Source organism: Cetorhinus maximus, chromosome 13 (genome assembly GCF_964194155.1).
Source record: "Cetorhinus maximus chromosome 13, sCetMax3.hap1.1, whole genome shotgun sequence".
Classification (NCBI taxonomy): domain Eukaryota; kingdom Metazoa; phylum Chordata; class Chondrichthyes; order Lamniformes; family Cetorhinidae; genus Cetorhinus; species Cetorhinus maximus.
The window spans coordinates 17,036,047-17,048,301 of record NC_135891.1 but is presented as its reverse complement, the minus strand read 5'-3'; the positions used below and the strand labels follow the sequence as shown (position 1 = coordinate 17,048,301).

Genomic DNA, 12,255 nt, shown 5'->3' with positions numbered 1-12,255 from the left:
CAGAAATATTATTCCTGCATCCAGTCTGTCCATCCCTGTCAGAACTTTATATGTTTCAATGAGATCTCCTCTCATTCTTCTAAACTCCAATGAATACAGGCCTAGTCGGCCCAATCTTTCTTCATACGACAATCCTGCTATCCCAGGAATCAGTCTGGTGAACCTTCGCTGCAATCCCTCTATGACAAGTATATCCTTTCTCAGGTAAGGACACCAAAACTACACACAATACTCCAGGTGTGGTCTCAAAGGCCCTGTACACCTGCAGACATCCTTGCTCCTGTACTCAAGTCCTTTCGCAATGAAGGCCAACATACCATTTGCCTTCTTAACTGCTTGCTGCACCTGCATGCTTGCTTTCAGTGATAGTTGTATAAGGACACCCTTGTCCCTTTGTACATCAACATTTCCCAATTTATCACCATTTAAATACTACTGTGTCATTCTGTTTTTCCTACCAAAGTGGATAACTTCACACTTATCCACGTTATACTGCATCTGCCATGTATTTGCCCACTCGCTCAACCTGTCTAAATCACCTTCAAGCCTCTTGACACCCTCCTCATTGCTCACATTCCCACCAAGTTTCATGTCATCAGCAAACTTGGAAATATTACGTTTGGTTTCCTCATCTAAATCATTGATATATATTGTGAATAGCTGGGGCACAAGCACTGATCTCTGTGGTACCCCACTAGTCACCATCTGCCACTCTGAAAAAGACCCATTTATTCCTACTCTCTGGTTCCTGTCTCCTATCTCCTAACCAATTTTCAATCCATGCCAACATATTACCCCCAATCCCATGTGCTTTAATTTTGCACACTAACCTCTTATGTGGGACTTTATCAAAAGCTTTCTGAAAATCCAAATACACCACATCCACTCGTTCTCCCTTATCTATTCTGCTAGTGACATCCTCAATGAACTCCATTAAAATGCCTCTCTGCAATGCTTTTTTTTTAAGTGGTCAATTCCTGTATTCAAATCATAAGCGATTATTAAGCAAGACTACCACATAAACAGAGTAAGTAGTAGATTACAATTCTGTGGGACAGAAACCAGGCTTCTATTTGTTGACTTTTGCAAAACCTACTGTAAGTTGTTGCCATTGTTGTCTTCATCCATCACACCTGGCACAGATTTCCCAGCAGCTCGACTAATTTCTCTGTGAACAACAATTAATTTTCCATAATCTCATTTGGAGGGGTAGCACCTTTACCAAAGCAAACTCAAGATATAATCAACATACACAAGATCAAATTCCACGTATACATTTTAGAAAACAAAACTTAGGATCCATAACCAAATCTCTCTTTCCTCATCGTCATCCCACACAGTTATAACTTTTGGGATTCTGATTGCAGGATTATATAAAGTTCTGCATTAAGTGTTATAAATTTATGGCAGTAAATGGTTTTAAAATTGCCAAGCAATATATTGCTGTTTGCAAGGGCAAGTTACTGAAAAGGCTAATCGAAATGAAACCCTTTCAATTTTAAAAAAATTAGTTAACAAGCTTTTTCATTTGGGAGTAGGGTCATTTGTCAATCTGTGGTCCATTTTATAGGCTGCAGTAATTTTAATATTGGGAATTCTGTTTTATCTAGTGAACAGGCAAGATGTGTGCCTTGTCAATGATGAAGCAAGCAATTTTTCAAAACACAAAAGCCATTGGAGAAGTGGCACCCTAGTTTTAATCATTAACTACTGAATTTTTACTGTTCAGCAAAGCATAATTTTTTTGCCTCCACATTTTTCTTTGTGTTACCACTTTTCTGTCTGAAAGCAAGTTAGCAAGGAAGTCCAATCATAATTTGAGAGCACTTGCCATGACAGAAAACATGGGTTGGCCAATAGAGCGTGATCTCAACACAAGCTCAGTAGCAACCGAGATGAGGAAAATTAGTACAACTGAAAGGATTTCCTTTCCCCCTTAAAATTTAGGTACATAAATATCAAAAACTTGAATGGAAAAAAAAATGGGCAGAAGACATTCTCTGTTCTCAAAAACTGATGATTAATGGGATAAAATCAGAATGTATTTTCTGAAATCATCAACTGAATCACTGGAATATCATTTTGTTCTCCTCCCCAAAATAATTTATCAACTAAAGATGTAAAGTATCTCTAAGTACTTCACAAGTAGCATCACACAGGTAGAATAAAAATGATTAGATTAAGCTGTAGGTGAAACATAAGGTTACCTGTTCAAAATTCCATTTGATATTAATGCTTCTTTAGGGTGGAAATATTTGTAGTACATATTTCTCACAACTGCATCTTGAGGACAAAGATATTTAAAATTATGATTTAAACCCTTATACAGAAAGATACAAATGGAAAAATAGAACTTAAAGAAAAGTTATGATGCTCACCACTATTTACCATAATTCCGTACTCCTCTAACAAAAAGTTTATATTGGTGTCATATTTAGATTCTCCACCTTCCCCCAGCATCACAAGAATACGCCCTCCACTTTCTAGGTACTTTTTCAATATTTCAAGCTGGAAAAAGAAAAAAAATACAATCATCAAATCTGAAATGCAGATAATTCTTCAAAATAAAACTTTGGTCCCAATCATTGCTTGAAAAGGTTCGCAACGATTATATAGTAAGTACAGTAGCACACAAACGATTAGCTTACAGTTTAAAATCTTGAAACATATTTTTGACGAGAATGTATTGTAAGTGGGACATTAGATATAGAGAAAAAGATCATTCACCAGCTTTTCATTGAAGGAGGGATTTCACTTCAGTGTTTATTAGGAGGCAATTTGTAAGAAGCCTGCAAATGTTTGATGTGTTTGTGCTAGAAAGTTTTCATTAGCCTATCACATCATTTCATATTCTCAGTCACATACCCGTTACTTAATGCACTTAATCAGTATTAATCTTACGGTCCTGGTTTACTGATTTACGGTCCAGTAACGTTTCAAATAAATAGTGTAGCAGTGAAAGCTCAACTGAGGACTATGTTCTTTGAATTTGTTTGACAGGGTCCATAAAATTAGCCTGCATTTCTTTATTTTAACTTTACGGTGGAGTGCTGAAGCACTTAGGCACCAAAATTAACTACAAACACGCACAGATTTTCTTGTACATTATCAAACACTTGTTTATTAATATCTGCAAAGCACAAATTCAGTAATTATAATTTACACAAATATGTACCTTTCCATAGCACCACCTTAACAGAAATTATCAGGAAATGATTTGTAAGAAATGTACTAAGACAATGAAATACACATGGGCATACATATATCATTAAAGTTAATCATAGTTTCCAAGCTACTATTATATATGCAACTGGACACATTTTATTAACCATTGGTTTGTGCAAGTGTTAATTATATTTTTAAAAAACTAAAAAAACCATTGCAAACAGAAAAGGAAATAAAATGTAGTCATAAAAATTGTTGAATGGTGGAATTTTCAAATCTATGGGGGGTGGTTACAATGACATTTGGGTAAAAGTCTTCTGATGTGTTTCTCAATGATCAAGAAATTCAATTTTGCTAGATGCATCTCCAAATATAAATATAAAAAAATATAAACATAAATAGAATGTAGAATATGGTGGCACAATCGTAAAATTAGAGCTAGGCCATTTAGGAGTGAAATCAAGGAGGCTTTTTCACACAAAGGATAGTGGAAATTTGGAACTTTCTTCCCAAAACTTCTGTGGATATTGGTCAATTGAAAGACTGAAAATAAAAGATTTTGTTAGGTAAGACTTTCAAGGAATATGGAACAAAGGTGGGTAAGTGGAGTTGAGGTACAGATCATCCATGATCTAACTGAATGACAGAACAAGCTTGAGGGACTGAATGGCCTACTCCTGTTCCCAGGTGGTTTACTCGTTTGACATAAATAGAAGTTTATTATGCAAGCTATATCTATCAGGAGTTTTATCAGAAATAGCTGGTTTCCTATAATTTAAAAAAAAGGAACATCTTAAAATCTAAAATAAGATGCTATATAGAATTCTGGAGCTTAAATAAACTTGTCATTTATTTTTGTGACTATTGTGACAACCTTTGAACTGGAAGTAGTACAGTAAGGAACATTTGTAATTTCTTTAAAATGTCTGTGGAACCTGTAATTGTTTTTAAGAATATTTGAAAAGGACTTTTCAGAGTTTGTATCAATTTAAAGGAATCAATTATATCTTTCTTGGGTTATAAGAAATACTGGCCTATGTGTCCTGGCGACCCTTGACCTGGAAGCAGTACCAACAGGAAGGAAGTTAAGATAGAGATGGAGTGTGGTCAGACACAAAGGAAAGCTACAAGCAGAAGAGTTGGAGGGTGAAGGCCCAGATGCAGACATAAAGAGAAAGCAGACAGAGACAGAAAGAGGAACACACTTAATTCTTGTGGGGAGAAGGAATTCACTCTCAAGAAGAGGTCAGTTTTTCCATTTGGCGGGAAAGGAGACAGCTCTAGGAGGCAATATACAAGCTGGCTAAAGAAAAGGTCTAAAATTTAGAAAACTGTGTAAATAGCTCAGAGATGCTAAAGAGTTGGATACTTATCCATAAAAGTGGCCAAACGGTGAACTGGGGTGTTATTGTTTGGTCAATTGAAAAGGAACTCTGAAAAGCTACACCATCAGGACTGTCGTGACCTGACGGAGAGAATTCGTAGAAGTGTGCCTTGTTTTGAATAATTATACCCACGAAACTCGGAGATGAAAGCTGTTGTTGGGTAGGACTCCTGACCTATCCTGCATGAATAAAGAACAGCATATTGTGAAACTGTGTAGCTATGTAGTGCCACATCTGTGTGGGGAGTGATGCGAATGCTTATGGTGGTGTAAGACGTATCTTTGTTGTATTGACTATTAAAAGTGAAATTTACCTTTTTATTTGAAGTATCATTTGCCTGTTCATTCATGTTTAATTTGCTTTGGTTCCAAGTTGTGTTAAAGTAAAAGTTACAAAAATTGGAATCTTGTTGGTGATTTCATCATTTGGGGGTCATTCAGTACTTGGTTGGCTTACAATTCCACCATGGCGATTATAACACTGATCATAAACTGTCAAATACTCGCAAAATCAATTTGAATACAGTAAACTTCATTTACAGAATTAATGCTCTTTCTTACTTCAGCAGCAGTGAATTTTTCTCTGGGTCCTGCTGTGATCCACAGTTTCACACCTATCAGTTTCTCTTCTGTGATTTCATCTTTAAAACTGTCAAACACAAGAATGCATTAAGTCTGAAATTATTTTCTCAAAAACATGTCCAATACAACCTCGTTAAAGCATATGCACTTATTTACTTGGTGGTCTTTAGCAGTGACACTAATCTTAACCCTAGACATTGTTGTGAACATTAAGTTCATGGTTTTGTGTTTAGTATATAATTTTTAGTTTTAAGAATTAAAGTTTAACTGTAGAATGTAAGATAAATGAAATTATATCAAGCTTGGAGTCTATTGCACTCAAAAGTTTGATGGCTAAGTTACCTTAAGAGCTTAACAGCTAGAAAGGTAAGATCATAAAACAGCTGGTGGGCTTACTTAGCTAAAGAACTGGAAATGTGATGTCTGCAATCTTTGTAAGAGTGGCAGTCCAGACGATGTTTTTGTTTTGGGAGTTAGAGCTAGATTAGTTTAAATTCAGTAAACACCTGAAAGGTTGTAAATACAATTTACTTCATCAGATCGAAGAAGAAATTGTAAATGATGGATAATTAATCTAAAGATTGGTTTCAAGACAGCCCAGAGCTTGCTACATCATCATGGAGATAAGTGCAGCTTAGGAAAGTTTTCTGCTTTTAATTTATCTCGATTTTTTTTGCTGAGAGTTAGTTGCAGTTTTTTTTCATTTGTTCATGGGATGTGGACGGCGGTGGCTAGGCTAGCATTTATTGCCCATCCCCTAATTGCCTTTGAGAAGGTGGTGGTGAGCTGCCTTCTTGAACTGCTGCTGTCGAGGTGGCTTAGGTACAACCACAGTGCTGTTAGGGAGGGAGTTCCAGGATTTTGACCCTGCGACAGTGAAGGAACAACCTTGTATGATTTGCAGCTCACTGAGAGAAGATAGCTAAAGTACATGATAGTTAGATAGACCAGCCCTGTAAACAGAGTAAAAATACTAACTTCATCATTATCCTTGTGGAATGCGAGTGAGGCTTAATCTCAGTTTAAAGGAAGTGAGGGAACAGAAGCTGGAAGATTGGCTAGTTTGAAACTAGCAAAAGAATCTACAGTGGGTCTCACATAATCTTGTGGCAAAGAAAGCAACAAGCAGATTAGTTTGGAAGTATTGAAAAGGTAATCAGAACAAGGGACTGAGGCACCCACAGTCAAGAGATGGTAAAATAAAGTTTTACCTCCGGAAATAGCTAGAGCCGAGGAGAATTCTCCAGAGGATTGTGGCATACTTATGGGTGGTCCCGACAGAAGTAAATAACTCAAATATACCATAAAGTATAAGAGAATTCTTGGGGAAAAGTAAGAATTAAACCCGAGTGCAAAACATATGTAATTATAAACCATATTGTCAAATTAATGCTTGTTTTGTGCAAGTCTTATATATACACAATAAAGTTTGCGTTTTGTTAAAAATAAGTGAAACGTTGTGGCGTAGTTCTATTGGTTAAACACATATTCAGATTTCTCTTTAAATGTAAACAGTTCCTAACTGGATCGTAACTATATATATATATATATATATATTCTTTTTAGAATCCGAAAACCCAATTATTTACTAAAAGAATGAAGCCACAAGGTTCATGATTTAAATCAAAGAATTTTACTACACACAAAAATCAAAGAGCATGAGCGTCAATAGCTACATTCTATCTTAAACAGCTACATTAAAGATATTCAAAGTACAATGAACACAGATGCTTATACTTTAAACCGAACTTTTTAACTCAACTTTCCTTCTACACCCTTTTGACTTACACCCCATATGACTCAAGTCGGATACTCATACAAAATTGAAAAATTGATCACTTGGTCTGAGTACTGTTTCAAAGATTCATATAAGGACTAAGATTTCTTGGGACTTCCACTTACTTCTGCCAAGGTTGTTCCTTCAAATCTCCCCCAACTGTTCCACGAATGTAGACTCCCCATTCAACAGAGGCTTTGCTTACCTCTTACGCATAGCCATCTTAGGTCAGAACACTAAGATAAATGCAAAGTACTGTGGATGCTGAAGATCTGAAATAAAAACAGAAAATGCTGGAAAAACTCAGCAGCTCTGACAACTCTGTTTCTCACTCCACAGATGCTGTCAGACCTGCTGAGTTTTTCCAGCATTTTCTGTTTTTATTTTAGGTCAAAACTCCCCTGGTTCCAAAGTTCTTCAACTAACCAACTCTCTTCTCAGCTTGGCTATCCCAGAAATCCAACTCATTGTTAGTAAAGTCCTTCCATTATCAAGGATTTTTCAAAATCCCTTTTAGCCAACGACCAGGATTTCAACTGAATCCTGCTTGAAAGAAATGTCCTCACTGGCCAACTTGCACTAAACTAAACCCAAACTGCTTGAGCACAGAACCTATTCACCCCTATAATTAACTTCTGGTTGACCCATTTTGCCCTATTGTTTATCTCTTAGGCAGCTTGATCACATGATCAATTACTGGCAGCCAGCTGCTTTTTATAAGAAATCTTTAAGACAAACCTAGTTCTTAAAGGGACAATCATCCCAACATAAAACATAGTTTTTTTTTCCCCAAAAGTACATGGGCCATCACAATATATACGAATTCCAAACCAGAGAATAGTCACAGGTTGAACTATTTTCAATGTCATGATCCAATGTCTCTGAAACATCAGTGATGGACATACCAATCTTGTTTCAGATCTGCAAAAAATTCTTTGTATGTATATTATTTTTTTTTAGAAGTTCATAGTTTTCTAGTATTACGAGTTTAAAAGATAGAGTGATTAAATATTTATAACTAGCTGTTTAGCTTCCCTAACTCAAATAACTGAAAATGACAATGATTCTCTGGCACCTGTAATTATATGAGAAATTGCATGTCTTTGAACTACTTATGCGAAATGAAGTTTTGTTTTCTGACTATTCACAATGCTGGAGTCATGCTATCTGTAAGATGCTGGACAACTGCATCAAGTGGCAAGCCAGCCAGTTATCTTCTGGGCTTATCTGCGTCTCTGTAACATCATTAATTGGATATGAGGTGTGTGGATCAAGTCAACCTGTTCTACAGTATAGGTGTCTTTGAAATCTATTTTTGACTAATAATGTCAGTATTTTTTTGCCTATCCTTTTGTATTAGCCAGACTTCAAAAAGAACCTTCAGTCTCTTCTGAATCTTCAATACTGGCAGTGCTCCATCTGTCCCTACCTGCTATTATGTACATGGAGCTAATAGAATTCTCCATTAGATATCAGTAACAGGTAAAGCAATTGTAATCAAATAAATTAGCTATTAGCTACGTGTGATGAATTTGGAATACAGATATAGCAAATTGCATTTCTGATTAGCAAATAAAGCTTAATAATAGACACTGTTATTGGGCACATGATCTCAATGTTCTTCGCAAACTTGTGTGTGTGGTTTAAACTTTGAGCTTGTTGGTAAAATGATAATGATAGCCAGAAACCGAATGTGCAAGTATTTTTTAATTGTTGAGTGCTCTATTTCCTTGGTTACTGAATAGCGGTAAATATTAGGTATATGAACATGTGAAGCATATTTACCTCTTATGTGAATTTATGCAAGATATTTCTTACTAAAAATGATGCATGTGATGAAAACAATGTCACTGGAGCCATACCCATGGCTAATCAGCAATTCCTATGGACAACGCTGGTGTAAATATTTTTACCATGGCTCCATGCTTAAGTTACTGAAGAAAGCAGTTATATTAATAGCATTAAATGTTTTGAAGCAAAACTAAGTACTGCAAACTAACTAAATCTATTATCGATTTTCTTTCTGTTTAGTAAACTTCTATTTCAGTTACAGTCACATGGTTTGTCAGCGTGGTATCTGTCATCAGTTGGTGTAATCTAGAGCCTAGTGTATTTCAAGTGTAGAATCAAATAGTATGATCTTCGGAGTTTTGTCTACAGCTTGGGAAAGTACTTAAAGCATAGGAAAAGTGCTTTGACTTAAAAACATGAATATCTAAGGTGGGTCTCAAATAAAGTAATTACAAGTTAAAAATGTAAACAAACACCTGCCTTTGTATCTTCCAGTTGGTCCGTAGTTTCTTCTGCAACGACTTGTACCCACAACTGGCAGTAAAGAGTTCTTTCTTTGATGCATTAAAAACTATAGTATTTCGCTGATCTTTCTCCATGGTTTCCTAAAAAAAGACAACCTATCTGCTGATCACATTTTTCCACAATGCTAAAAGCGTAAGCAAGAATTTGAATTCAAACATAACCACATACCTGCCACCCTTCCAAAAGTAAGGTAAAGCTAATGAACACCTGTATTTTCAGATATAAGCTACATTACATCTGTGAATTTGGCCATGGTTCAGTTTGTACAAAATTAATACTGCTATTTAAGATACATGTCTGACAATCAAATTAACTACTGTATAGTTAATCACAGCATACTGAATTACATGTTCTGTATTAAAGTGTTGTCTCCCTATCTCTCAGGTTTCAATGAATTTAACCAGTGAATAGCTGGTTAGTACAGTACTGAATGGTACAGATTAGGAAGATCCCATCTTTATCCGGAGGTACCTTGCAATTGTAGCACTCAGCTGAGACTACATTGAGATGTCACATTGGCCAGAGTATTCCCGAGTTAGGGATTTGGTAAAATCAACCATGGTTGACATCCTGTTACAATACCACCTTTTTGGAAGAACAAATATGTAGGATAATTGCTGAGATGCAGAAACAATAAGGCAGTTGTAGTAGAGGATATCAACTATCCTAATATTAACTGTGATAAAATCAGTGTAAAAGGTATAGGGGGCACAGAATTCTTGAAATGCATTCAGTAGAACTTTTGTTTTAGCCAGCATGTAACAAGTCCAATAAGAGGAGAGGCAATTCTGGGCTTAGTTTTTAGGAAATGAAGCTGAGCAGAAAGAAGGGAATCAGTGGGAGAGCATTTTGTAGGGAGTGATTGTAATTCAGTTAAATTTACTGTATTTAGAAAAAAGGACAAAGATAGACCCAGAGTAGAAGGTTTAAATTGGGAAAAGGCCAATTTTATCAAGCTGAGATGTGATTTGGCAAAAGTGGTGTGGAAATAGCTACTTGAAGGTAAATCAGTGTCAGAGCTGCAAATTGACCTAGATTTTGGATTTTATTTTAATAGAATTTAGTGTGCTTGCTTAAACTTGACCATATTATTATAATTATGGGCTTGTTATATAATCATGTAGCCTGCAAAGAATCAACTTGGTCAAGTTGTCATTTTATATTAACGTGGGCAGAAAAAGTGCCAAGTTGATACTGCTAACAATTATATCTCAGAAACTAACCTGATGTCGTATTCACCGACAAGCAACAGATGATTGTGTGAGGAAATACCTCAATTACCCTGTAATTGAAGGATAAGTAATTAATAATCAAATAAGTCGGATTTCTGTATTTTTCCACTAACATCAGTATGAAAGAATTAGATAGAAAGAGAAATCCTCTCCATGGGAACACACTGACCCTGACTGCTGAGGTTCTGATGTGAATGAATTGAATGCTTGCAAAGACACTAAGATAAGAAACATAGCCTAAAGGCACTGTCTTAAGTTTAAAGGCAATTTGCGCAATTGGCTAGAACCAGTGAAAATGAACCTTTACAACATTATTGACCAATTAACAATCTTCAACAACATTGGCTAAGGTGGGTTACAACACTTTCTAGGTATATATAAAAAAAAAGAGTGCAGGTACCATTTTGTGTGTAAGGGAAACCAGTTTGATCTTTGGGGACAGAAGCGAGAATCCCTGTCAGCATGGACATCGTGTTTGTAGAACTTTGGGGATAGTGGAGACTTTCCCTGTCATTGAGGATTTGTGTTTGTAGTACTGGGCCTGGGCAGTTGAGAGTTATCCTGTCAGCGTGGATCCCAAGGAAGGAGTAGTGCTTTTCAGGGGCAGTTGAGAGTTATGACATAAAGAGTAGAGGTTGTTGTCCACTTCTTTTGGATTTATCACCCATTTGAAAGTGTGAAGTCTGTAGAGTTTTGTTGATAAGTATACTTTGCCTTTATTTTCTCTTATTAGTTAATTGATAAGTTTTAGTTCATTGAATAAGTTGATTAATTAGTTTGTAGATGATTGATAAGTTTGAGTGATGATTGATTGTATTGTTGTTTCATTTTGCTTATAATCAATAAGCTTTGAATAACTTCCAAACCTGCAACCTCTACCACCAAGATGGACAAGGGCAACAGATACATAGGAACACCACCACCTGCAAGTTCCCATTGAAGCTGCACACCATCCCGACTTGGAACCATATTGCCGTTCCTTCACAGTCGCTGGGTCAAAATCCTGGAACTCCTTCCTGATAGTACTGTAGGTGTAACCACACCACATGGATTGCAGTGGCTCAAGAAGGCAGCTCACAACCATTTTCTCAAGGGAAATTATGGATGGGCAATAAATGCTGGCCTAGCCAGTGACACCCACATTCTGTGAAAGAATATAAAAATACTTATTTGCTAATTCAGTGTTTGAGTCTTTGCCTGATGGTTATATCTCTGTAGGAGAGAATAAGTTTAAAGGAGTAATTCAGGTTCCAGTAAATAGGCTGCATGCAACCAAATTAAATTGTTTAAATTCATTAAATACCCTTTTAAAACGTATAGAGCAGTGGGAGGCATTCAGGAGGAAATAGAGGGTTCAGAGCAAATAAGTTTCCAGAAAGGAAAAGGAGTAGGACTCCCAAATCTAGACTCCTCTCCTACCCAGACATCAAAGACCATACAGAGTAGGATATGAGATGAAATGAGAAGCTTAGGTCAGATACCGAGAGTTCAATGCTGCAGGAAGCTTAGAGTATTGAAAATGCAGGGGTGAATTAAGAAGGAAATTAGGAAAGAAAAGAGAGCGCAGGAAAAAATATTGCAAAGTAAAATCAAGAAAAAACTAAAGTTGTTTTATATATATATTTGAAGAACAAGGTAATAGCTAAGAAAAGAGTAGGACTGATTAGAGAACAAAAAGGCAACTTGCGTGTGGAGGTGGAAGACGAAGGCATGCTTTTCAATTAATAATTTGCACATGTCTTTACAAAAGAGGGGAAGATGATGTTATAGTTGAGGAGGACTGTGAAATATTATATGGA

The 12,255-nt window shown here is 36.2% G+C and overlaps 1 protein-coding gene across 7 annotated transcripts in view; it reads right to left on the bottom strand.

Moving 5' to 3' along the window:
* ift52 (intraflagellar transport 52 homolog (Chlamydomonas)) overlaps positions 1-12,255 on the bottom strand; it is a 42,226-nt gene that overhangs the window by 18,594 nt on the left and 11,377 nt on the right. Inside the window, exons 2-7 of one of the 7 annotated variants that reach the window (XM_078555023.1) lie at positions 10,448-10,506; positions 9,180-9,304; positions 5,111-5,198; positions 2,379-2,508; positions 2,208-2,283; positions 1,097-1,168 (exon numbers count right to left, since the gene is read on the bottom strand). In XM_078555023.1, the coding sequence (XP_078411149.1) occupies positions 1,097-1,168; positions 2,208-2,283; positions 2,379-2,508; positions 5,111-5,198; positions 9,180-9,298 (485 nt within the window). In that variant the 5' untranslated portion in view covers positions 9,299-9,304; positions 10,448-10,506. Of the gene's footprint in view, positions 1-1,096; positions 1,169-2,207; positions 2,284-2,378; positions 2,509-5,110; positions 5,199-9,179; positions 9,305-9,695; positions 9,768-10,447; positions 10,507-12,255 lie in introns of those variants that run through there. The other 6 variants (XM_078555024.1, XM_078555021.1, XM_078555022.1 and 3 more) reach the window with 6 other exon arrangements.